The sequence below is a fragment of the Phyllobates terribilis genome, unplaced genomic scaffold (assembly GCF_046119375.1).
Source record: "Phyllobates terribilis strain yellow unplaced genomic scaffold, ASM4611937v1 Scaffold_7__3_contigs__length_470593459, whole genome shotgun sequence".
NCBI lineage: Eukaryota > Metazoa > Chordata > Amphibia > Anura > Dendrobatidae > Phyllobates > Phyllobates terribilis.
Window position 1 is genome coordinate 308,823,481 of NW_027362767.1, and position 27,670 is coordinate 308,851,150.

At 48.3% G+C, this 27,670-nt stretch overlaps 1 protein-coding gene across 5 annotated transcripts in view; it reads right to left on the bottom strand.

Annotated features, from left to right (window-relative positions):
• Window positions 1–27,670, bottom strand: part of TENM1 (teneurin transmembrane protein 1) — a 1,319,062-nt gene that overhangs the window by 633,015 nt on the left and 658,377 nt on the right. For all 5 annotated transcript variants that reach the window (XM_073641092.1, XM_073641091.1, XM_073641090.1 and 2 more), the window contains one exon: window positions 14,840–15,080. In XM_073641092.1, coding sequence (XP_073497193.1) covers window positions 14,840–15,080 — 241 coding nt within the window. The remainder of the gene's footprint in view (window positions 1–14,839; window positions 15,081–27,670) is intronic.

Genomic DNA, 27,670 nt, shown 5'->3' on the forward strand with positions numbered 1-27,670 from the left:
TTCTGTTTAATGTGTGCTCCAGCATGTAAATCACCGGAATAGTTATGCTGATAATGGCATCGTCGTCAGCACTAAACATCTTCGTCGCCATTTCAAAACTGTGCAGAAAGGTGTGTGGCGCCCCTGAGGGTGCAGTCACCACAGAGTTACTGCATCTCACCCAGAGGTGTGGTATCTCACCCTCAGGTAAGGAAGGCGTATGGCTCGGGACCCTAACACCTGCATCCAACACATACCCGCAGTGGGGTTAGGGCGAGATTGCTCCTAAGGGAGAGCACAGTCCCAGGTCCCTAGCTGGTGGGAGGATCCTATGTAGTGGGTGCTTAGGGGAGCAGCTTAGGGGAGCACATGAAAGGGAGAGTATAAATAGGAAGCCATCTTAGAAAGAGCAAGCCAGTCAGAGGAGGAAAAGTGACAGGAGCAGAGGCTCGGCATGAGCTCTGCTCCGGAGGCGGGCCTAGGCTGGGAGGCCAAGGACTGAAGGAGAGAAGAGAGGAGTGGGAGCAGGAAGGCTCCAGGAACCGAAGGGACCCTAGGGCTACGGGCCGTGCAGAAGGCCCCCTGTACTCCCGCTGCTACCAGGAGGTAGAGGGGTCAGGCCAGATAAGGGGAACCGGTCCCTTAACTAGAGGAGAAACAGCAAGGCTCAACTAGAAACCGGAGGCTGCAGCATTTCATGTATTGCAGGCAAAAGTCCACACCAGTCTCACTAAGAAGGTAGCCACATAGGACCCAGGGGACGGAACACAAGTCGCCCGCCAAGGCCCGAGGATACCGGATAGAAGTGTCACTGGGTGTGAGGTGCAGGGAGAAGGCCAGAGAAAGGAGACACAGAAGGGGGTCCTGCTAAGTACTCCGGAGCTATCTGGGGGTGGACTGAGCCCCTCACTGAGTACGCACAGCACGACGGGTGAGATAGCTCTGGTACCTGTAATCTGGACTGCAACAACTGTGAGTAAAGATCTTGGGACTGCATCACACGGACTCTGCGTTCATTACTGACTCCCTGCACTACAACCACCATCATCCACCCACACTGCCCTGAAGCTACACTCTTCCTGTGGTGAGTAATAATACCATTGCAGCAAAACCACCAGCTTCAGAGGACTGTTCCGCAGCGGCGGCCCCTTTGGCCGCACTCCACAGGTGGCGTAGTCGGACATTATAAAATCCATATATACAAATTACAGTTGGATTGACCGCCCTGGGTCACGGACCGGGTCACCGCCACAGTGACTACAACCCCCAGCGTCTACCGGCCCGGCTCCGGGTACCCCACGGCCCAGGGTGCGCGTCAACTTCAAAGGTCCCTGATCTGAGACCACTCCTGCTGTGTGATTTGCCCCACCTCTGGATCTCGTTGGCCCAGGCTATACGTCAGAAACTATTGCACCAGGGCTTGTCGGTACTGCCACAGTCGCTGCAACATGTGCAGAGTTGAATTCCACCGTGTCGGCACATCGCAATTCAGCCGGTGAACTGGCAGGCCCAACGACTTCTGTAGAGATGTAAGTCGTTGAGCTGCGGGATGCGAACGGCGGAAGTGAGCACACAGCGACCGTGCCCTCTGCAGAAGGCCATCTAGTCCGGGATAGTGGGCTAAAAATTTATGGACAACCAGGTTCAACACGTGAGCCATACAAGGCACGTGTGTAACATTGCCCCGGCGAAGGGCCGCACCCAGGTTTGCAGCATTGTCGCACACGGCCTTCCCTGGTTGCAGGTCCAGTGGAGACAACCATTCATGAAACTGGGTCTCCAGAGCTGACCACAAGTCCTCAGCTGTGTGACTCACATTTCCCAGACATTTCAAAGTAAACACTGATGCCGTTGAGCCCTGCTGCCAGCATAGTAAGGAGGTGCGCAGTTAGAAAGCAGGTGGCATTACCAGACAGGCTTTGGGTGCAGGTGGAGGACCGAGAGGAGGTTGAGGAGGCAGAAGCAGTGGTGGAACTTCTAGATAAAGAGGATTGACGTACAACTCGCGGGGACGGCAAGACTTGGACAGCAGCCCCTTGTCCTGCTGTCACCATAGTTACCCAGTGCCCTGTCAGCGACATGTAACGCCCCTGTCCATGCCTACTCGTCCAAGTGTCTGTGGTGAAATGCACCCTGTCACACACAGAGTTTCTCAAAGAAGCGGTGATGTTGTGTGTGACATGCTGGTGGAGCGCAGGCACACCTTTCTTTGAGAAGTAGTGCCGACTGGGCATCTGGTACTGGGGCACTGCGACGGACTTAAGGTCTCAAAAATCCACTGTGTCCTCCAGGCGGAAAGGCAGCATTTCTGTAGCCAAGAGCTTGCAGATGGTGAAATTCAACCTCTTAGCTTTCTCATGGCTAGGAGGAAATGTTCTTTTACTTGTCCACATCTGAGGGACCGAGGGCTGGCTGTTGTGCTTTGACGGGGTTGAGTAGGGTGTCCCTGGCAAACTGCCGGTCTGTGAGGAAGATGCAGGCGGACATTTTAGGTTGCCTTGATCCAAAGGTGGTGCTCTCGATGTCAGAGAGCTCTCAACACCAGCAGGTGTTTCCACTTCCCAATGAACTGACGACCTGCCAATCACACTGGCTGTTGCAGGTAAAGAGGTGGCAGGTCTGCGTCCAAAAACATGTGTGACTGCTGTCCCCCCAGTCACAGAGGATGAAGAGGCCGCGGATGCACAAGATGGGGCAGACGGTGGTTGGCCCAGCCTGCTAGGCCGCATTGTAGCACAGTGAGCTTCCCACTGCAACTTATGCTTCATATCCATGTGACGGTACATGCATGAAGTACTCAAACTATGGATTTTTTGGCCTCTACTTAGCTTTTGGTGACAAATATTACAGATAACACGAGTTGGGTCATCCTTATCGATCTGAATAAATGCCCAGGCTATGCAAGGCTTAGAGCCCATGCGACCTGAAGAGCCACTACGACTTGTGGTCAGAGGCGGAGTTGTGGTTGAGGATGCAGTTGTTGACGTGCTTCCAGTACTCCGTCTCTGTTCAGGAAGGCGCAACCTAATCTCGTCGTCAATAGCATCTGTGACGCCCCGCTCGCTTGGTATCACAGATCCTAGAAGAGTATATTGATGGAATCCTCCACAAGAGGCCCCCATAAACATTCACACATCTCCACCTTCCACCTCAGACCAGCAGAGGGAGCCCGTTAGGGATATAAATAGGGAAGGTGGAGCTAGGCAGTTCAGTTCCTCTGAAGAGTTCCTGCAGTAGAGAAGCCTAAGAGAGGTCAGTCTGCAGTGGAGCTCAGTCTAGTCTAGAGAACTCAGTTAATAGTTCAGCAGTGGAGCACGAGGCTCCTGCTAGCTAGATTCAGGGAGCCCAGATAGAGCTTAAGGTGTGCCGGCGTCATAAGATCGGTGAAGCGCGGCAAGCTGCCGTTAGTGTGTATAGCCTATTGAGGGCCCGAGTAGGCCGAAGGCGAGTGGCGAGTTAGTACATAAGGGGCAGAGGAGCTTAACCAGCTCACCCCGAAGCATTTACCGGACACCGGATCCGAGCTTACCGGGATCTCTATGACCCAGTAAGGCATAACCGGAATCCCTGGAGAACTACAAGTCCCAGGATCGCTAAGGTGCTGATACGTAACAGAGCCAGGAGACGCTTAGGCCCCGCATACTGGGAGCGTGAACTTCAAGAGAAGGCCCTACCACAAGGTCAGCCAGCGCAGGACAGAGACAAAGTTAGGCCTAGCTCCAGGCAGGTCAGAAACTTACTGCGCAGAGGCAAGAAACAGGAGGCCCTACACCCGCTCATTGGGGAGGATCCTGATATGCACCCTTCACCCTACAGTGCTCCAGGATGTGCCTGAATTTCCTCCAGTAAAAGGTACTGAAGTGACTACCGTGTCCGTTTCCGTTCTTGCTCTGACCCAGCTGGGTCTCGCCTGTCCTGCATTCCCCCTGCATCCCAAAGGCCAGGCAAAGGCCCGGGTGACCTCATCGACTGGCTGACTGTGGGTTGACAGTAAGTGGGATCTCCAACCTTGTCATCATCACCCTGTGTGTTATCACACCCGTCGTCCTCAAAGCCAACCTCTTCCTGCCCTGACCGAAAAGTCAAATTGTCGCTCCAATCAGGTATTTGAGTCTCATCATCGTCTTCATCATTGTCTCCACCAACAGGAGTTACAGTTTGGGAACGAGGGTCTACATTATGCTCAGAACCTTCTTCATCTGGTCCTGGATCCGACTTATAAAGATTCTGGGCATCAGTGCAGATCATTTCCTCGTCTGGATTAACAGAAGCTCTGGAGCAGACCTCCGTTTCCCAGGCTATAGTATGAGTAAACAGCTGTGCAGACTCAACCATCTGTGTTACCCCATACTCAGACGGGCAGCTGGAGACTTGGGAGCTGTGAGGAAGCAAGTGCGATTGGGGTGACACCTCTGAGGACTGGAGTATTTGTGATGTTGAAGTTGAGGTGGAGGAGAGCCCACTTGAAGGAGCACTTGATATCCGCTGAAGCACCTGCTGTTTTTGTGCCTCATCTGGAATTTGTAGCGATGGGCGTGTCCGTAACAAAGGGATCGTATCACATTGTCCACGAAAAGAAGTCGACATGTTAGTTTGGCTGGAAGATGGTCTTTCTTCTGCAGATGTTACTCCCCCCCCACCGCGGGGGGCTCGACCCACCAGCGGACAGGCACCAGTATTAGGAGAGGGGGGCTGGCCGTCAGGGTCCACCGCGGCTCTGGCACAAACCCGGCGACACGGAGGTGGCATGGGCAGGAACGGACTGGCCGTGTCGGCTTCTCACTTTTTGGATTTTAGAAGGGCATGACATGCCTATATCTGTGTCTCCCCCTCCTTTTACTCCTCCACCTCTTTTATTTTCGCATGACTATATGTACTTGTCACTTTTCCATGTGTTAGTTATGTCTTCTGAGCAGTTTGTCAGCTTTTGGACACCTTTGAAGGTGTTTTCTATGTGTTTCTATGTGTTTTTGTTTGCCTGCCATTGGTTTTAACGGTGTTCGAAGGTGTTCGACGAACAGTTTGACGAACAGTTCGGCGAACACACGGGTGTTCGACGAACCGAACCGAACTCGAACACTACGGGGGTGGCTCAACACTACTGTTTATCTCATATGAAAAAAAGCATTCTTAGCTTTTCCTAACCATTAAACAGTAGATCATTGCAATTTGGGATGAGCGAATATATTTAAGAAGAATTAAATTCTAATGGAATATATTTAAAAAATTTGCAATCGCCAAAGGAGGATTTTTTATTATCCACTTACGTTTGTATTCAACAACATTGTGTTTGCTGACCGCCATTTTTCTGAACCGTTAAAAGGCCGTCAAGATGTTAAAAAAAAATCCCTTTTCCTCCTTTACTGCTCACCTCTCTCCTCTGGCCCCTCTGCTCTTCATCGTCACCCGTCTAGTCCTCATCCCATCTTCTTATATCCTCTGAACACTGAATCCCCCAGCTGAATCTTGCAGCTCTAACTATGCCCAGGATAGTTCTTCATATTTGAGTGCAAGGTCACGGCATAACGTCATGTCGTTATGACCTTCCACATTTGTGTGGAGACCCAAGTACATAATAAGGGACAACAAATTCATAGTTAATTCCTGGCTTGTTAGACATTATCCTTCCAGTGAGCTCTATTTATCCTCGCGAGTCTTATAGTGAACTCTAGTTCTGGTTAACTCCCGTTGTTTAGCTCCTGTCCCCCCTGTATTTATTTTGTTCTGACCTTGTTTTCTGATAACTCTTCTGTTTCTTCTGAATTTGGCCCATGTCTTCCCTTCTGGTACCAACCTGGCGACATGATCATTCCTGCACCCCACACCCACTACTAGCAATTACTCCAAGGGCTCCACCCAGAGCCTACTTGTAAGTCCACATCCCTGTACAGGGGTTAAAGAGTAAAGGCTAGGGCTCCCCTGGGACATGATAGTCGGAGTATCCAGTGTTAGCTCTATTTAGAGATGCCAGGAGATTATCGACAGAGCTGCATAACAAACACAGATACCACGTAGATGATGTCTGCATTCGATTCATATTTTTTCATGCAGTTAGTGACCTGCAATGGCAAGATTGATCAGCAACATGGATCAAAGTAGGAAGTCTCAGATTTTCTTTTTTGGTGACTATCTTTCTACAATGAAAAGGACATGTGAAAAGGTGCATTCAATGTGTTGGGTTCATGATCTATCAACAAAAATAAGGGATAGCATACATACCAAAAAAACCCTGATGTATGAAGCCGATCTAACCGATTATTACATTTAGTGAAGGTTTTACAGTATCTTTTCATTTTTTTTTCATGGCACAGTGAGCTGCTAGAACGGTGTGCCCCATTTATTGTTCTAATGTATACAGTAGAAGAATAGTATAACATTTTGAGATGAGCGAATATATTTGAGTGAAACTGAATTGTACTCAAATATTACAGAAATCCGCATTCGCCAGTGCAGACTTTTTCTAATTCACTTCCAAGCAGAGTCAGCAACAATTTTAATTATTAGGAATATGAATTTTCAGATTGTTTTCCTTTTTTTGCTATAACCATTGATGATTAAATTTTTCTTTGCATTGTTGATCCTTAAATCAGGATATTCAATAAAAATGATTGTTTAAAAAAATTGTTGCATTCTCAGGACTAGTGAAGTTTTACTATAATTTGATAATCCACAGAATGCAGTAACATGTTGTTAAAAAAAGCAGCTAAGCAGTAGTTTGGGGAGAGAAGACAACCAAGGTTGTTTAGAAGATGTACCAAAGCACCACCAATAGTTTATGGTCTTTTCACAAGCCTAGTAAGTCACCATGAATTTGTATGCAATTTTTTTTTTTTGGGGGGGGGCGGGGGTGTTACCCTTTTATTAATAAATACAACACACTTCCAGTACTCTATTTGGGATCTTTATCAGGCACATTTTTTTATTCATGATGAAGATCCCATATAGAAGGATGGAAACAGGTTGCATTTATCAATGAAGCACATTTTTCTTTATCTGACCTGGACTCTGGATTGTATCTCTAACAACAGTGCTTGTTTTAAGGAATAGGCACAAAAAATACTTTTTGGCCCAGATTTTTTCCTACATTTTTCCAAGATTCTTTGGTGGGAAACTCCATCTGGTGGCTGCAGCACATTTGGAGATTCAAACAACAAAAAAAGAAGTCTACAGTAGAATTGTACATGTTCATAGCCCAACTCCACCAGATTAGTGAGCTTTGTTCATGCTAACAACTATATCTGGATCATGGTGACATTGCTGCACTAGGAAGCAGTTTTCTTTGTCTATCTGCTACCCATTGTGCTACACAACTAAACAAGAAAGATTCATTTCTTACTATTAACCCATTCTTTACATTTTTGTGTCTGTCTATGCTATAAAGCACCTTGTGACTTTCACCTTCTTCATCACTGAAGATCAACTTATATTGAACCCTAATGATACTTACACCCAGGCAGCTACTGCTTAGAGGTATAGGTCAAAGATATGGGAGATAATATTTGAGAGATTTCTGAGGACCTAGAAGGATGCTCCCATGAGACTTGGTTCAACCTTGACCAAAAAGGTCCACTTGATAGGTACCTGATCTCTAGATATAGGAAGCTTAACATGGATTTGGTTTTTGCTGCTATTTATTTTTTATGTCCCTTTGTGCCTTTAATTTATTTATTTTATTCACTTATATAGCGCTGTAGCATCGGCGTCCCTGCCTCCTGCTAGGCAGGGACGCTGTTCCCCTCACCTCTCCGCTCTGTGCCCGGCGTCTTCCTCCCGCTCTGCTGGCAGTGCGCGCTGCTTCCCGGCTACTGTGCTTAGGACGCGCGCTCCCCCTCTCTTAAAGGGGCCGCGCGCGCCGTCCTAAGGAGTCCCCGGCCAATGGCCGAAGGACTTCACCATATATAAGGGACCTCCTCCAAAATGGAGGTGCCCGAGCAATGTTGTTGCAAAGCCTTCACTCTGCTTCAGCCCTCAGGTCCCGTTACCAGTTACCTGCCAGTCACCTGCCAGATTCCTGCCTGTTACCTGCCAGTCACCTGCCAGATTCCTGCTTGTTACCTGCCAGTCACCTGCCAGATTCCTGCCTGTTACCTGCCAGTCACCTGCCAGATTCCTGCTTGATACCTGCCTGATATCTGTTTACCTGCTTGCAAGCCTGCGGTCCGACGGTCTGCCTTCCGACTCCTGTCAGTCTGTCTATGTACCAGCCTGCCCGCTCAGCTGGGAGTGCTCATCTGCTATCTGCCTGTTAGCCTACCTGGAGGCTCCGCCGTCACTTGCTGTGACCACCTGCCTGTCCAGAGACTCTTGTCTGCTCACCTGGGAGCGCTCATCTGCTACCTGCCTGCTAGCCTACCTGGAGGCTCCGCCGTCACTTGCCGTGACCACCTGCCTGTCCAGAGACTCTCGCCTGCTCACCTAGGAGCGCTCACCTGCTACCTGCCTGCTAGCCTACCTGGAGGCTCTGCCGTCACTTGCCGTGACCACCTGCCTGTCCACAGACTCTCGCCCGCTCACCTGGGAGCGCTCACCAGTCACCTGCCTGCTGTCCTTCTACCCAGAGACTGTCCCTGTCACTTGCCGTGAGTACCCGTCCTTCTACCCAGAGACTGTCCCTGTCACTTGCCGTGACTACCTGCCCTTCTACCGAGAGACTGTCCCTGTCACTTGCCGTGACTACCTGCCCTTCTACCCAGAGACTGTCCCTGTCACTTGCGTGACTACCTGCCCGTCTTCCCTGGGAGCCACACGCTTCCTTACAAGGACCGCCCCCTTGTATAGTTGCTCAGAGGTTCCGCCTCCCAGACCCGTTACAGTTTGCTCGGGCCATGGAATCCGGTGGCACCCAAGCTCCCTCGCTCTCGGACCTATGTCATGAACTGTCCCGTCAGAGGTCCCAACAGGAGTCCATCCTGAGTCACCTGCGGAGTGTCAACTCTCGCCTGGACACTCTGTCTGCTCCACCAGCAACCACCGCTAGTGTCATGACTCGCAACCCGGCAGCGCCGCTGCCCACCAATACCGTGGTATCCTGTCCCGGACCCCGGTTTTCTGCACCTCCTCGTTTCGGAGGTGACTCCGCTCAAGCTCGGGGCTTCATAAACCAGTGCACCCTGCACTTTGAACTCTTGTCCCACCAGTTTATCTCCGACCGGTCCAAAGTAGCCTTTATCATGTCCCACCTCATGGGGGAGGCTCTCGCTTGGCTAAATCCTCTGTGGGAGAGAGGAGATCCCCTGGTGTCCAACCTGCCAGCCTTTCTCACGGCTTTCCGGAAAGTCTTAGACGAACCCGGACGGAAGACCTCATCCGCATCGTCTCTGCTACGCCTCCGTCAAGGAGATCTCACCGTGGGCCAATATGCCATACGGTTCCGTACCCTTGCTTCGGAGCTGGCCTGGGATAATGACGCTCTGGTGTCTGTCTTCTGGGAGGTCTGTCCGGCCGTATTAAAGATGAACTCGCCGGTCGGGACATTCCTACCACTCTCGACGACTTAATAACACTTGCCACCCGGATTGACATCCGATTCCAGGAGCGCGCCAAAGAGGTCACCCGTGAGAGGAGGTTTCCACATCTAGCCCCCACCTTCCAGAAACCCGTCACTCCCTCTGTTACTCCCCAGGCACACTCACCTGAGCCTATGCAGGTCGACCAGACCAAGATGGTCAAAACCCGTCAAAACTTACGCTGTGCCGAGGGGAGCTGCTTCTACTGTGGCAGTAAGGAGCACCGGATCTGTTCCTGCCCAGAGAGGTCGGGAAACGCCTGTGTCTAGGATCGCTCAGAGAGGTCGCCCTAGACAAAAGTAAACCCTCTCCATCTCTGATGCTGTCAGTCTCTATCACCTGCGGAGAGAACTGCTATTTCGAACTGGCTCAACTTGACTCAGGAGCTGCTGGAAATCTCATTTCTCAGTCTCTGGTAGAGAAATACCGCATTCCCACCAAACCTCTGGCCGTACCTTTATCTGTCGCCGCCGTGGATGGGGGCCTCTTACCACATCCCATCCAACTCATCACCGAATCCATAACTCTGCAGGTGGGAATGCTGCATTCTGAGAGCATCTCCTTTCATGTTCTGCCTGGACTCTCTCACGCACTCTTGTTAGGCCTACCTTGGCTCCAGAAACATGCACCCGTGCTTGACTGACAGACCGGAGAAGTCCTTCGCTGGGGACAGGACTGCCATAGGACTTGTCTAGTTCCCGTTCATCCTGCTCGTCCTTCTCCTACCCCAGTCAATCTACCCGGTCTACCGGTTCCCTATTGGTCTTATGCGGATGTCTTCAATAAAAAAGAAGCAGAGACATTACCCCCTCATAGACCATACGATTGTCCAATCGACCTGATACCCGGCTCTACTCCTCCCCGTGGGCGTATCTACCCTTTGTCCGCAGCGGAGACCCGGTCCATGTCAGAATATATTGAGGAGAATCTGGCCCGGGGATTTATCCGGAAATCTACCTCCCCGGCGGGAGCAGGCTTCTTCTTCGTCAAAAAGAAGGACGGCTCACTCCGTCCATGTGTAGATTATAGAGGCCTTAACCAGATTACAGTGAAGAATAAATACCCCCTCCCGCTCATTCCTGAATTATTTGACCGCCTGAGGGGTGCTAGAATCTTCACCAAACTGGATCTCCGTGGGGCGTATAACCTGGTCCGTATCCATCAGGGGGATGAGTGGAAGACGGCATTCAACACCCGGGATGGCCACTATGAGTACCTTGTAATGCCCTTCGGTCTCTGTAACGCTCCTGCCGTCTTTCAAGAGTTGGTCTATGACATCTTCCGTGACCTTCTCTACTCCTGCGTGGTGGTGTACCTGGATGACATCTTGGTCTTCTCTCCGGACCTTCCTACTCACCGGAGGGATGTTCGTCAGGTCCTGCTCAGGCTCAGGCAGAACCACCTCTATGCTAAATATGAGAAGTGCATCTTTGAGCAGACCTCTCTTCCATTTCTGGGCTACATAATCTCAGACCGGCCTACAAATGGATCCTGAGAAACTGTCTGCCTTCCAGAAGTGGCCCCAACCAGAGTGGTTGAAGGCTATTCAGCGGTTCCTGGGCTTCGCCAACTATTACCGCCTCTTCATACCGCACTTCTCTTCCTGGACTGCCCCTATCTCTGCGCTCACCCATAAGGGTACTAATCCCAGAAGATGGCCGCCCGAAGCTGAGGAGGCCTTTCTTTCCTTAAAACAGGCCTTCTCCTCCGCCCCGGTGCTGCATCGTCTGGACGGCAACAAACAATTATTCCTAGAAGTTGACGCTTCCTCCTCCGGAGCCGGGGCGGTACTTACCCAAAAGTCATCTTCCGGAAGAATGGTAACCTGCGTTTTTTTCTCCAAACTCTTCTCCTCTTCTGAGCGCAACTATTCTATTGGAGACCGAGAATTGTTAGCCATTAAGCTGGCACTGGAGGAGTGGCGTTACCTGCTCGAGGGGGCTCTTCACCCGGTAATAATTTACACGGACCACAAGAACTTGGCTTACCTTCAGAGCGCCCAGAGACTTAACCCGCGCCAAGCCCGGTGGTTGTTTTTTGCCCGCTTTGATTTTGTTCTTCATTTTCGCCCGGCAGACAAAAACATCAAAGCTGACGCCTTGTCCCGATCCTTCCTGGTATCTGATCTAGAGGAGGAACCTAAGCACATCATTGATCCCGCCAGAGTAATGCAAGTGGCTCCCGTGAATCTAAATCGTCTCCCTCCCGGTAAGACGTTCGTAACTGTACCTGATCGGAAGAAGGTCCTACACTGGGGTCACTCGTCTAAGCTAGCTGGCCACGCCGGTCAGAAAAAGACCCTCCAGCTCATTACCCGGCATTACTGGTGGCCTACCCTGCACAAGGATGTAATAGACTATGTTTCTGCCTGTGTGTCCTGCGCCCGCAACAAAGTTCCGAGACACCTGCCAGCCGGTCGCCTTCTTCCTCTTCCAGTACCTGCTGCCCCGTGGCAGCATATTGCTATGGACTTTATAACGGATCTTCCTGTCTCTGCCGGTTGTACGGTCATTAGGGTGGTCGCTGATCGCTTCTCCAAGATGGCGCACTTCATTCCCCTGCCGGGTCTCTCGTCTGCACCCGAACTGGCTAAAGACTTTATCCGCCACATCTTCCGTCTCCATGGCCTGCCCCTCCACATCGTGTCAGATCGTGGGGTTCAGTTCACCTCACTCTTCTGGAGAGCCACATGTAAGTTGCTTGACGTCACTCTGGACTTCTCCTCCGCTTACCATCCACAGTCCAAAGGTCAAGTGGAGCGGATCAATCAGAACCTGACCAGTTACCTCAGGCACTTCGTTAATGCCCACCATTCGGACTGGGTGGATCTCCTACCATGGGCCGAGTTCTCTTACAATAATCACGAGAGCGAATCTTCCTCCAAATCCCCGTTTTTTGTAGTCTTCGGTCAGCTTCCTCGGATCCCTTTTCCCGTCTCCACCTCGGTGGACAATCCGGCTGCGGAATCTCTCGTTAGCGAATTCTCCTCCATTTGGGAGAGTACCCGGTCCGCACTCCTTCAGTCGTCCGAGCGGATGAAAAAACACGCTGACAAGAAACGCCTGGATCCTCCACAATTCTGTCCTGGAGATAAAGTCTGGCTCTCGTCCAAATATGTCCGGCTCAAGATTCCTTCCTACAAGTTAGGGCCTCGGTTCATCGGCCCACTGGAAGTTATCAAACAGATCAACCCGGTGGCCTATAAATTAAAACTCCCGGCCAACTTACGGATCCCTAACTCCTTCCATGTATCTCTCCTCAAACCCGTGGTACTTTACTCTTTTTCCAAGTCTACAGGTACGCCTCCTGCTCCGGTTTCCGCTGAGAACGAGTTTGAGGTAGAGAACATTCTGGCCACCAAAAGGGTAAGAGGAAAAACCTTTTTTCTGGTAGATTGGAAGGGGTTTGGTCCTGAGGAGAGAACGTGGGAGCCCCTGGAGAACATCCATGCCCCTCTCATCCTTGATAAATTTCTCTCTGGCCTAAAAAAGGGGGGGCCTAAAGGGGGGGGTACTGTAGCGTCGGCGTCCCTGCCTCCTGCTAGGCAGGGACGCTGTTCCCCTCACCTCTCCGCTCTGTGCCCGGCGTCTTCCTCCCGCTCTGCTGGCAGCGTGCGCTGCTTCCCGGCCACGGTGCTTAGGGCGCGCTCCCCCTCTCTTAAAGGGGCCGCGTGCGCCGTCCTAAGGAGTCCCCGGCCAATGGCCGGAGGACTTCACCATATATAAGGCACCTCCTCCAAAATGGAGGTGCCCGAGCAATGTTGTTGCAAAGCCTTCACTCTGCTTCAGCCCTCACGTCCCGTTACAAGTTACCTGCCAGTCACCTGCCAGATTCCTGCCTGTTACCTGCCTGTTACCTGCCAGATTCCTGCTTGTTACCTGCCAGTCACCTGCCAGATTCCTGCTTGTTACCTGCCAGATTCCTGCTTGATACCTGCCTGATATCCGTTTACCTGCTTGCAAGCCTGCGGTCCGACAGTCTGCCTTCCGACACCTGTCAGTCTGTCTATGGACCAGCCTGCCCGCTCACCTGGGAGCGCTCAACTGCTACCTGCCTGCTAGCCTACCTGGAGGCTCTGCCGTCACTTGCCGTGACCACCTGCCTGTCCAGAGACTCTCGCCCGCTCACCTGGGGGCGCTCACCAGTCACCTGCCTGCTGTCCTTCTACCCAGAGACTGTCCCTGTCACTTGCCGTGAGTACCCGTCCTTCTACCCAGAGACTGTCCCTATCACTTGCCGTGACTACCTGCCCTTCTACCCAGAGACTGTCCCTGTCACTTGCCGTGAATACCTGCCCGTCTTCCCTGGGAGCCACCCGCTTCCTTACAAGGACCGCCCCCTTGTATAGTTGCTCAGAGGTTCTGCCTCCCAGACCCGTTACAAGCGCCATTAATTCCACAGTACTTTACATACATTATGGGCACTGTCCCCATTGGGGCTCACAATCTAAATTCTCTATCAGTATGTCTTTGGACTGTGGGAGGAAACCGGAGAACCTGGCAAAATCCACGCAAACACGTGGAGAACATACAAACTCCTTGCAGATATTGTCCTTGGTGGGATTTGAACCCAGGACCCCAGCGCTGCAAGGCTGCAGTGCTAACTACTGAGCCACCGTGGCTTAAATCTTACCGATGTGCTATTTGTTGTATGTTACTCTATTGTAAACGAAACAGGGAAACACAAATTAATTCCATTCAGTAACTATCTCTAATATATTACTGTTTTGATTCTGAACTGCCAAATTGAATGGAAAAAAAAATCAAAGGTACAATTACAAAAATGTTCTGCAGTTTTTCTAATCGCTGCCCATTCCTAAGTGACAGTTTCATGATAAATTGGTAATTATATTACTTAAATTGGTCATTACATTACAATATATTGTCTCTGATAGTTGCATCCTCAGACAGCACCACTCTAAAGAGGTGAAGTTCTTGCAAAGAAGAAACAGAACACACCTCATTAATTACAACCATTAAAAGTAACATCTGCCAACATTTCATACCTCATGAGCAGAACATGTTCTATTTTGATTTCCTCCTAAAGACTTCACACTGTCAAACTGATGCAGATCAAGTAATTATCTAGCGAACTACTACTTGTGTGATCTTTATAATAGATGCTTTAAGACTAAATTATCTGTAAAAGCACAAAAACAGTAGGAACTCTGTAGATATAATGATTAGATTGCTGTGTGCTTAGTTTCAAAGCAAAGTGTCTTCCCGTACTAAACATCAAACACAGATTTAACATTGTGTGAAGTAAAACAGAATACACTAATGATTTTTTTTTAAATTGTAGATACACATCTTGCCAGAGTTTGAAGAGAAGTTTTGTCCGCTCTTGGATCTTACCTGGTCTCCAGGGGTATGTTGCTGTTTAAAACCCAGCTGTTGTGCAGGTGCACTGAATCTTGAGTGCTCGTGGGTGGGTTGGAAACAGCTGGACTTGGCTGACTGCGAGATGTCATGGAACTCCTCTGGAGAGTATCGAGTGTCTGTGAAGTCTGTCGACTGCAGGTGCATGCATGTGGTGGTGGAGGCGGAGGAGGTAGAGGCCTGAAGGTAAACTGGTTGCGTGGACTTCCGGGAATCTCTACAACATTAAACAGAAAAATAAAGAATTAGAAGTACAAGATTTTAACAGACATGGAGGTAAGGTAAACAATGGATAAGAAAAACAATTGTGTTTGTATTGCACTTATTTTACATTCTCTAATTGTATTCAAGTCTTCCCTTTGCTTAATACTTCCATATAATATGTATAAATACATTTATCAAAAAGAAAGCAGCACCATACTTAAAGAGTGAACAGGGTGCAAGCCTCAAGTTACCAACTCTGCATATTCCTTAATAATGAGAACGCCCAAAGTACAGTAATAAAAAATAGCAGTAGTTTACTCACCCAAGCCTTGGGATAGACTGGGATACCATACTGCAAAATACTCTCACAAATGTGGTCTATTGATTTCATATGAGATTGGTTATTTTGCACACCAAAAAAAAGTAATTTTTCTAACAAACTCATTCAAAACTATGTTGCAAAAATGTGCACACGCAATGAAAGTCTAAAGTTAGCACACTAAAGTTTACACTATATAAATTAACAAGAATTCAACCAATGGTAAGGCTAATTATTCATTAAACAGGTGTCCAACAGACGGCTGACTAAAACAGGGCGTTACTAAACAAAGAAAACCCCTTCCCATTTCATGTTGTCAGCAATGGCACCACATGGAAGAGAAATGTCACCAGAGTTGTGAAAGAAAATAATCTATTTACACTTGAAAAATGAAGGCTACAAAAATATCAGCAAAACTTTACTTATGAGTCAAAATACTGAAGCAAAAGTAGTACAACAATATAACAAATCTGGAACTGCAACCGTCTCACAGAGAGGTGATGGCTGACCACTGCAGAGGAATGACATATGTGGGTGTCATCCACAAAGTAAGCCTCTTTTATATCCCTTTCACAAAAAAGCCTGCCTACAATTTGACATGGCACATGCTGAAAAAAATGTGAAGACTACTGGGATGCTTTACTCTGGAGAGAGGAGGCAAGATAAACGCTTTTGAAATGGATAGCTTAAAAATTGTATGGCATTGCAAAGGTGAGGAGTACAAAGAAAAATGCATGATGCCTACACTGAAACATGGTAGTGGCAGTGCCCTTATGTCAGGCTACATGTGAGCTGCTGGTATCAGAAAGCTACATTTCATTGATTGTATGAATTCACAGATATACTGCTTTATATTGAAAGATAAGATGGTACCATCAATATGTGCCTTTGGTAGACGTGCACTTTTTAAGCATGATTATAATACAAAATACACCTCTAAGGCCAGTGTTGCATTTCTGAAGAAAAACAGGGTGAAAGTGATTCGGTGGCCAATTATGCCTCCTGATCTGAACCCAACCGAATACCTATGGTTAATTCTGAATAGACAAATTGAGCATCACTCTCCATCCAGCATTCAGGCTCTTAAGAAGGTCGTTCTTGAAGAATGGAAAATGATAGATGTTGCAATATGTAGTCAACTTGTTCATTCCCCATCTAGAACACTTAGTGCTGTCCTTAAAAATGACATAGGTCATACAAAATACTAGATGAAGCAGTTTTTAACAGTATCCCACTTTTTAAAGGAGGTGTACTTATTTATGTTGGGCACTATATATATATATATATATATATATATATATATATATATATATATATACAGTTATATATATATATATGTATATATACAGTACAGACCAAAAGTTTGGACACACCTTCTCATTTAAAGATTGTTCTGTATTTTCATGACTTTGAAAATTGTACATTCACACTGAAGGCATCAAAACTATGAATTAACACATGTGGAATTATATACTTAACAAAAAAGTGTGAAACAACTGAAAATATGTCTTATATTCTAGGTTCTTCAAAGTAGCCACCTTTTGCTTTGATGACTGCTTTGCACACTCTTGGCATTCTCTTGATGAGCTTCAAGAAGTAGTCACCGGAAATAGTCTTCCAACAATCTTGAAGGAGTTCCCAGAGATGCTTAGAACTTGTTGGCCCTTTTGCCTTCACTCTGCGGTCCAGCTCACCCCAAACCATCTAGATTGGGTTCAGGTCTGGTGACTGTGGAGGCCAGGTCATCTGGCGTAGCACCCCATCACTCTCCTTCTTGGTCAAATAGCCATTACACAGCCTGGAGGTGTGTTTGGGGTCATTGTCCTGTTGAAAAATAAATGATGGTCCAACTAAACGCAAACCGGATGGAATAGCATGCCGCTGCAAGATGCTGTGGTAGACATGCTGGTTCAGTATGCCTTCAATTTTAAATAAATCCCCAACAGTGTCACCAGCAAAGCACCCTCACACCATCACACCTCCTCCTCCATGCTTCACGGTGGGAACCAGACATGTAGAGTCTATCCGTTCACCTTTTCTGCGTCGCACAAAGACACGGTGGTTGGAACCAAAGATCTCAAATTTGGACTCATCAGACCAAAGCACAGATTTCCACTGGTCTAATGGCCATTCCTTGTGTTCTTTAGCCCAAACAAATCTCTTCTGCTTGTTGCCTGTCCTTAGCAGTGGTTTCCTAGCAGCTATTTTACCATGAAGGCCTGCTGCACAAAGTCTCCTCTTAACAGTTGTTGTAGAGATGTGTCAGCTGCTAGAACTCTGTGTGGTATTGACCTGGTCTCTAATCTGAGGTGCTGTTAACCTGCGATTTCTGAGGCTGGTGACTTGGATAAACTTATCCTCAGAAGCAGAGGTGACTCTTGGTCTTCCTTTCCTGAGGCGGTCCTCATGTGAGCCAGTTTCTTTGTAGCGCTTGATTGTTTTTGCAACTGCACTTGGGGACACATTCAAAGTTTTCCCAATTTTTCGCACTGACTGACCTTCATTTCTTAAAGTAATGATGGCCACTAGTGTTGAGCGAGCACCAAAATGCTCGGGTGCTCGAAGCTCGGGCCGAGCTCACTGTGATACGCGGGTGCTCAACCCGAGCAACGAGCCCAATGTTAGTCTATGGGAGACCCTAACATTTTTGCGGTGGCTCCCCCGGCAGTCTGTAGACAGCCTAAAAAGTGCCCAAAACGATAGTGACAGTGCTCAAATGACACGGGGACAGCATGGGGATCGCCCCTGGAAGCATTTCTGACCCCCAGGTCACTGCTGTCAACAACGTGGTCAGAGGTATTAAGCCACTTTTACAGGCTCACAATAAAACGTTCAAAAACGAAAGTGAAAGTGCTTTCCTGTGAAATATGTTAACCCCTTAACGATCATGGGTCTTTCTATTTTTGTTTTCCTTTTTTGCTCCCCTTCTTCCCAGAGCCAGAACTTTTTTAATTTTCGTTCAATATGGCCATGTGAGGGCTTATTTTTTGCAGGACGAGTTGTACTTTTAAACACCATCACTGGTTTTACCATATCGTGTGCTGGAAAATGGGAAAAAAATTCCAAGTGCAGTGAAACTGCAAAAAAAATGCAATTCCAGAGTTGTTTTTTGGGTCCTTTTTTTACCACGTTCACAGATTGCTAAAACTGACCTGCCATCATTATTTTCCAGGTTGTTACGAGTTCATAGACACCAAACATGTATAGGTTCTTTTTTATTTAAGTGGTGAAAAAAAAATCCAAAGCTTGCTAAAAAAACAAAAAAAAAATGACGCCATTTTCCGAGACCCTTAGCTTCTCCATTTTTCGGGATCTTGGGCCAGGTGAGGGCTTATTTTTGCGTGCCGGGCTGACGTTTTTATTGATACCATTTTGGGGTAGATCCGATGTTTTGATCGCCCGTTATTGCATTTTATTGCAAAGTTGTAGCGACCAAAAAAACTTAATTCTGGCGTTTAAAATTTTTTTCTCGTTACGCCGTTTACTGGTTGTATTAATTCTTCTTTTATATTGATAGATTGGGCGATTCTGAACGCGGCGATACCAAATATGTGTATGTGTTTTTTTTTTATATATATATATTTTATTTTGAATGGGGCGAAAGGGGGGTGACTTAAACTTTTATATAGTGCTAAAAAGACATGGGAACAGCATGGGGAAGACCCCTGGAAGCATCTCTGACACCCAGGTCACTGCCTAAAAGTGTGCCCATCAGAAGTGATCCTTGCCGCATCAGAAGATGTAGACTTGCAACTATCCCCGTGCAAGTCCTTGTCCCAGGGCAGTGTTCAATTGTACCTCCCTCATAACTTGCAATACAAGCGCAAGTATGCAGCCTGCCACCCACCCACCCCCCAGGCTGCAATACCATACTGCTAGCTTGCTTGCACTTGAAATTGGGCCTTTTAGGCATGTGGAGGTGGAATCTGGCCACCACGTCATGGCTGCGTCAGTAGCCTGGTATTCATACTCAGTCCCCAGCCGCCCGGCTGCCGGGTGTCCACGCTTGGTCCCCAGCCGCCAGGGGGCGGCCGGGTGTCCATACTCAGTCCCCAGCCGCCACGCGGCCGGGTGCCCACACACAGTCCCCAGCCGCGTGGGGGTGGCCGGGTGTCCATAAACGGTCCCCAGCTGCCCCTATTTGTCCCGGTGCGCCTTATACACAAGCGCGCATACCAAAACATTACCTGTGCCCTCCCCAGTGCATTTAGTGGGAAGGACAGCCTAACCACAAACACGTGGACAAGTGAATGTGGCCAGGAATGGTCCATCTCACTGACGCCTTCACACTGGGTTAATATTGTGGAAGCCGGGACACAATTGGACACTGGGATGCAACACGTCCTCCAGACATAGAGGATTGCGGGTCCTGGGTCAATCAGGCTTCAACACAAAGTTCAGAAGGTAGACAGCAGCAGTGGTCGGCCTCCTACACAACGAGTAAATTATTCACGATCATGAGGCCATCCACCTCCTTAGCTTTCTGTTCCTTGGAATGCAAGCGCATGTATGTAGTAGCAGCTAGGCCTGAGGTGGTCAGCGTTTTGGCGCATATTCTACCTCCTTCGAGGATTGCTGGATGTTTTCCTGCTACTATCCCAGTTCTATGACTCCCGTTAAAACAAAGCTTCAGGTGATGAATGATGGATAAAGTGGTGGCAAAGGAGAAAGAGCAGGAGGAACAGGGACCATTCACATCAATATCAGGCCAGCCAACCACACATGTCTTGTAGGATATGTTTCCGTACCAAAAGGAGCGGTTCAGCTACACAGTTATAAGGCATACAGTGAATGCAATGCCTACCAAAAATTTCGAGGCACTCCAATGCCCCTTGGAAGTGAGATGGAGGTCAGAGGGCCTTAACTAAACCGTTTTTTCCATTTATAGCAACTGGGTCTCCTGTACACTATTGGCCTAAGCAGGGAATGGAAGGCTTTCCAAAAATTATTAGGCACTGCAATGCCCCTTGAAACAGACGTGGATTACAGCGTATTAAAAACCTTCTACCCATTATTGGGGAGTGGGTCTCCCTTAGTGTTCGCCTATGCATTGAAAAGCAAAAGCTGACAAAAATTAGGAGGAAATGCAATGCCCGTTGCAAGAGTTGTGGAGGTTAGAGGTAATTAAAAACAACATGTCAATGCCCCTTGGAAGAGCTGTGGAGTTCAGAGTGGTTTAACAAGATGGTTTTAATACCCCTTAGAAGAGACGTGGAGTTCAGAGTGGTTTAACAAGACAGTTTTAATGCCCCTTGGAAGAGTGGTGGAGGTTACAGTGGAATAAAAAGACAATATCAATGCCCCGTGGAAGAGAAGTGGAGGTCACAGTAGCTTAACAAGATGGTTTTAATGCCCCTTGGAAGAGTGGTGGAGGTCGCAGTGGAATAAAAAGACAATATCAATGCCCCTTGGAAGAGTGGTGGAGGTTACAGTGGAATAAAAAGACAATATCAACGCCCTGTGGAAGAGACGTGGAGGTCACAGTAGCTTAACAAGACACTTTTAATGCCCCTTGGAAGAGTGGTGGAGGTCGCAGTGGAATAAAAAGACAATATTAACGATCCTTGGAAGAGACGTGGAGGTCACAGTAGCTTAACAAGACGATTTTAATGCCCCTTACAAGAGCCATGCGGTACAGCATATTAAAAACATTATTCCCATTATTGGAGAGTGGGTCTCCCATAGTCTTTGCCTATGCCTTCCAAGCAAAAGCTGCCAAAAGTTAGGACGGAGCAACTTGCAATGCCCCTTACAAGAACCATGCAGTACAGCATATTACAAACATAAGTCCCATTATTGGGGAGTGGGTCTCCCATAGTATTTGCTTATGCCTTGCAAGCAAAAGCTGCCAAAAATTAGGATGGAGCAACTTGCAATGCCCCTTATAAGAGCCATACAGTACAGCATATTACAAACATAAGTCCCATTATTGGGGAGTGGGTCTCCCATAGTATTTGCTTATGCTTTCCCAGCAAAAGCTGCCAAAAATTAGGACAGAGCAACTTGCAATGCCCCTTACAAGAGCCATGCAGTACAGCATATTACAAACATAAGTTCCATTATTGGAAAGTGGGTGTCCCATGGTATTTGCTTATGCTTTCCCAGCAAAAGCTGCCAAAAATTAGGATGGAGCAACTTGCAATGCCCCTTACAAGAGCCATGCAGTACAGCATATTACAAACATAAGTCCCATTATTGGGGAGTGGGTGTCCCATGGTATTTGCTTATGCTTTCCTAGCAAAAGCTGCCAAAAATTAGGATGGAGCAACTTGCAATGCCCCTTACAAGAGCCATGCAGTACAGCATATTACAAACATAAGTCCCATTATTGGGGAGTGGGTGTCCCATGGTATTTGCTTATGCTTTCCTAGCAAAAGCTGCCAAAAATTAGGATGGAGGAACTTGCAATGCTGGCAACCTGGTGGTATAGTGGTGGTGGAGGCTGAGGATAAGGAGAAGAAGATTAAACAGCCGAAACGAGGAAGCGTATATCCATGTGTGGGTGTGAAGCGGTGCATGTGAATACACCTCCCGGATTAACACAGTGGATTTGACTTTATGTTACTCTGCTGTCATTTGGTGGTGATGAGAAGTCTGGCCCAATCCAGCCCTTGTTCATTTTGATAAGGGTCAGCTTGTCAGCATTGTCAGTTGACAGGCGAGTGCGCTTATCAGTTATAATTCCCCCAGCGGCACTAAAAACACGCTCCGATAGCACGCTAGCGGCAGGGCAGGCCAGGACCTCCAAGGCGTACAGAGCGAGTTCATTCCAAGTGTCCAGCTTGGATACCCAATAATTAAAAGGCACAGAGGAATCATGGAGGACGCTGGTACGATCGGCAAGGTACTCCCTCACCATCTTTTGAAACTTTCCACTCCTTGTGAGAGTACCCCACGCCTCAGGGCCTGTAAGCTGGGCGGGTGTCAGAAAACTGTCCCACAATGTTGACAGTGTTCCCCTGCCTCTGCTGGATTGGAGTTGCATCTCTCTCGCCTGTACGCCTTGGTTGGGCAACGAACTGTGACCTCTGCCGCTAGCGTGTTCAGATGGGAATTTTTTTAAGAGTTCTGCAGCAAGGGCCTTCTGGTATTGCCCCATTTTTGTAGACCTCTCCACCTCAGGAATAAGAGAGTGAAAGGTCTCCTTGTAGCGGGGGTCTACAAGTGTCACCAACCAGTAATGACTGTCACCCAACATTTTGACAACGCGAGGGTCACGGTTAAGGCTGCGTAACATAAAGTCAGCCATGCGTGCCAGACTGGTAACGGGTAAGATTTCCGTGTCCTCACCAAGATGACGACTGACCATGCTCTCCTCCTTCTCTTCCTCCTCCCCCCGTCCTCAGGCCACCCACGCTGAACCGACGGTATGACACTTGTACAGGTACTACCGTCTACAACGCATGATAGCAGCTCCTGTTCTTCCTCCTCCTCCTCCTCTCCCTCATTGTCCCCCAATGCACGTTGGGATGAGATGAGGCTGGGCTGTGTGTAATCGCCCGCTACGGCTTCTTGATCCATCTCATCATACTCTGGCTTCAATGCCTCCTCTTTAATTCTCCGCAGAGAGCGTTGCAAAAGACAGACAAGTGGGATGTTGACACTAATGATGGCGTCATCGCCACTCACCATCTTGGTGGCCTCCTCAAAGTTTGTCAGGATGGTACATATGTCAGACATCCAGGTCCACTCCTGAGGTCTTATGTGTGGAGTCTGACCTGAATATCGACGGCCTTGTTGCAGCTGGTACTCCACAACTGCTGTCTTCTGCTCACAAATCCTTTGCAACATGTGGAGGGTAGAGTTCCAACGTGTGGGGACATCACACACCAGTCGGTGTGCCGGAAGCTGCAAATGCTGCTGTAACACAGCAAGGGCGGCGGAAGCTGTAGCCGACTTGCGAAAATGAGCTGACAGGCGGCGTACTTTCACGAGCAGATATGGCAACTCGGGGTACGATTTAAGAAACCGCTGAACCATGAGGTTAAGCACATGAGCCAGGCATGGTATGTGTGTGATCTCACCTCGCCTCAGAGCCGCCACCAGGTTACGGCCATTGTCACACACGACCATGCCGGGATGTAGGTTCAGCGGTCTCAGCCACAGATCTGCCTGCTCTGTCCACAACTCACAAGCAGTGTGAGGTTTATCACCTAAGCTTATGAGTTTCAGCACAGCCTTTTGCCGCTTGGCGGAGGCAGTACTGCAATGCTTCCAGCTTGTAACTGATGTGGTGATATCTGAGATGGAGGCTGAACATGAGGAGGAGGAGGAGGATGCGCAGGAGCTGTACACTGTGCGGGCAACTCTGACTGACATAGGGCCCGCAATCCTCGGTGTGGGGAGGATGTGTTCCGTCCCAAGGTCCGACTGGGTCCCGGCTTCCACTATGTTTACCCAGTGTGCCGTCAGAGAGATGTACCACAAGCACTTGTCCACGTGTCCGTTGTCAGGTGGACTCTCCCAGTAACTGCGTTGTTGAGGGCACGGCAGATGCTTTGGGACACGTGCTTGTGTAGTGCGGGGATGGCACACAGGGCAAAATAGTGTCGGCTGGGGACCGAGTACCGAGGGACGGCCACCGCCATAAGATTGCGGAAGGATTCCGTCTCCACCAGCCTAAAAGGCAGCATTTCCAATGCAAGCAGTCGTGAAATGTGTGAATTTAGGACTGTGGCCTGTGGGGCGTTAGCTGCGAATTTCCGCTTTCGTTCAAAGGTCTGGGATATGGACAATTGAACGCTGCGGTGGGACGTGGACGTGGACGTTGATGCTGTTTCTTGAGAAACTGCCATAACAAGTGAAGACTGAGAGGAGGGGGCATCTTTACATGCAGTATGGACAGGGGATTGCCTTGCACACACAACAGAGGGTTCTATTGCACGCACAACAGTGGAAGAAGCAGTGGTGACACCCGCTGACACTGGTCGTGGACCCTGGGTTTCGCCCCACAAAGTCGGGTGCTTTGCTGCCATTTGCCTGATCATGCTGGTGGTGGTCAGGCTGGTAGTTTTGTCACCCCTGCTGATGCTGGCATGGCTGGTGGAACATATGGCCTTTTTGGGGTTATCAGCAGAGTCTTTGAAAAAATTCCAGACTCTGGAAGACCTACCGCTTGTACTGGCAACGTCCCTCGTGTTGGTGTTACGGGGAACGGTTGCCTGCCTTCTGTCTGCGGCCACCACACTCCTTCTTCCTGCCTGTTGGGGTACTCTGCCTCCCTCCCCCTGTGTGCTGCTTTCCTCACTCTGCATGTCCTCCTTCCACGTTGGGTCAGTTACTAGATCATCCACCACCTCCTCCTCTTCCACTTGCGCACCACGATCCTCCTCCTCACTTCCTGGCAATTGTGTCTCGTCATCGTCCACCTCTTGTGACAGATTGCCAACGTCGACTTCCTGTGGCCGTGGCTGTTCAAATATTTGGGCATCACAACATGGGATCTCCTCTTCCACCACTTCAAGCGTATCAGGTGAGGGGCCCAAATATGGAAATGGACCAGTGAACAGCCCTTCGGAGTGTCCAAGTGTGGGATCACTTGCTGTCTGACGACACTCGGCATGGTGGGAGGAAGGAGCATCAGGGTGAGGAGGAGTATGCGGTCGAGACTCACGGCTACTAAGAGTTGACCGTGTGGAAGACAGACCGGAGGTGGTGGTGCCCAGGTAACTGGAAGTATTGTCTGCTATCCAATTAATAACCTGTTCACACTGATCAGTTCTCAATACTGGTGTTGTTCTGTGCTTCCCTAGTAATTCGGTCAAGAAGTGGGAGCGAGAAGATGTGGCTGTTGGTTGTGGCACATTTTCACCTTGGCCACGGCCCCGTCCTCTGCACGAACCATCACCAGAACGTCCACTTCCACGTCCCTTGCCACGCGCCTTGCCCATTGTAAATGAAGTAAAATAGCTTACACTTGCACTATCAATGAAAAAAGGGTAATAAAGAGTAGATTAGAGCCGTGGAAGAGGAAAACCACAGTTATTGTTTACTGGGGTATACCACACTTTTTTAAATAGAGATATTTGCGGCTGAACAGTGAGCGACACACTCAAACTGCTTTTTTTTAAGATACCAAAGGCCCAAAACTGGATAGTACAGCGATTTGACCCGTGGAACTGCGAAACCACACTGGGATGTCGGGCCTACACAAGACTATTTTCAACAGATATATTTTTGTGTCACAACAGTCAGGAGACACTACTGTTTTTCTTTACGGAAAAAACTACCAAAACCTGAATAATAGAGATTTTTAACCGTGGAACAGCAAAACCACAGTTATAATTTACTGGTGTATACCAGGCTTTTTAAAATATATATATATTTGCAGCTGAACAGTGAGCGACACACTCAAACTGTTTTTTTTAGATACAAATGGCCCAAAAGTGGATAATACAGAGGTTTGTACCGTGGAACTGCAAAACCACACTTGTATTTCTCGGGTCTACACCAGACTATTTTCAACAGATATATTTGTGTCTGAAAAATCATGGAGACACTATTTTTTTTTTTTTTTACAGCAAAAAATGCAAACAGCAGGATAATAGAGATTTTTTACCGTGGAACAGCAAAAGCACACTTCTGTCTCTCTGGCCTACACCAGACTATTTTCAACAGATATATTTGTGTCTGAAAAATCAGGGAGACACTATTATTTTTATACAGCAAAAAATGCCAAAAACAGGATAATAGAGATGTTTTACTGTGGAACATCAAAACCACAGTAATAATTTACTGGTGTATACCAGGCTTTTTAAAATATATATATATATTTGCGGCTGAACAGTGAGCGACACACTCAAACTGTTTTTTTTAGATACAAATGGCCCATAGAACTGCAAAACCACACTTCTATTTCTCTGGCCTACACCAGACTATTTTCAACAGATATATTTGTGTCTGAAAAATCAGAGGCACACTTTTTTTTTTTTTTTGGGGGGGGGGGGGGGGCACCAAAAGGTTAATAAGATGGGTATTTGTACATTGTGAAGGAGGAAAAAAAAAAGAGGATTTAGATAAAAAAAATGGATTTTTCCTGGCCCCCGGGACCTGGAGCTAAGTCCAGCAATTTCAGCAACAGAAGCAGCACACAGGACTGTAATGCAGCGTTTGCTGGTATAACCATTGCGTCTCCTATACAGCCTGCCTGCCTGCCTGCCTGATATACCTGGGATGGATATTAGTCCTGAGAAGGACTGTTTGTTTGATCTGGCAGCCTTTACAGACCCTACACTAACTATTTTGCAGGATATATCTCTCCCTAAATCAGCAGCGCTGTCCCTACACTGTCTGAACCGGAGCGACGGTGTCCAAGATGGCGGCGCCCGGTTTTAAATACTCGAGGTGACGCTGTGCGGCCAGCCAATCACTGTAATGCCCACAAACAACATGGCTGCGGCATTACAGTGACTGGCTGGCAATCCCTGCATATTCATTGGCTCTGTAAAGAGCGCCAAACATGCAGGGCGGAGACCCGAGCTCCCGCCCGAGTAACCCGGAAATGCTCGGTGCTCGCCGAACATCCCGAGTAGCGTGATGCTCGGGCGAGTACCGAGCAGTGTCGAGCATGTTCGCTCAACACTAATGGCCACTCATTTTTCTTTACTTAGCTGCTTTTTTCTTGCCATAATACAAATTATAACAGTCTATTCAGTAGGACTATCAGCTGTGTATCCACCAGACTTCTGCACAACACAACTGATGGTCCCAACCCCATTTATAAGGCAAGAAATCCCACTTATTAAACCTGACAGGGCACACCTGTGAAGTGAAAACCATTTCCGGTGATTACCTCTTGAAGCTCATCAAGAGAATGCCAAGAGTGTGCAAAGCAGTCATCAAAGCAAAAGAAGAACCTAGAATATGACATATTTTCAGTTGTTTCACGCTTTTTTTGTTAAGTATATAATTCCACATGTGTTATTTCATAGTTTTGATGTCTTCAGTGTGAATGTACAATTTTCATAGTCATGAAAATACAGAAAAATCTTTAAATGAGAAGATGTGTCCAAACTTTTGGTCTGTACTGTATGCTGCAGGCAGCAGATCGCTCTCCACGGCATCTCCAGACTCTGTTACGTCTGTCACATGTGCTCAGTGTGAACCTGCTTTCATCTGTGAAGAGCACAGGGCGCCAGTGGCGACTTTGCCAATCCTGGTGTTCTGTGGCAAATGCAAAGCGTCCTGCACGGTGTTGGACTGTGAGCACAACCCCCATCTATGGACGTCGGGCCCTCATACTACCCTCATGGAGTCGGTTTCTAACCATTTGTGCAGACACATGC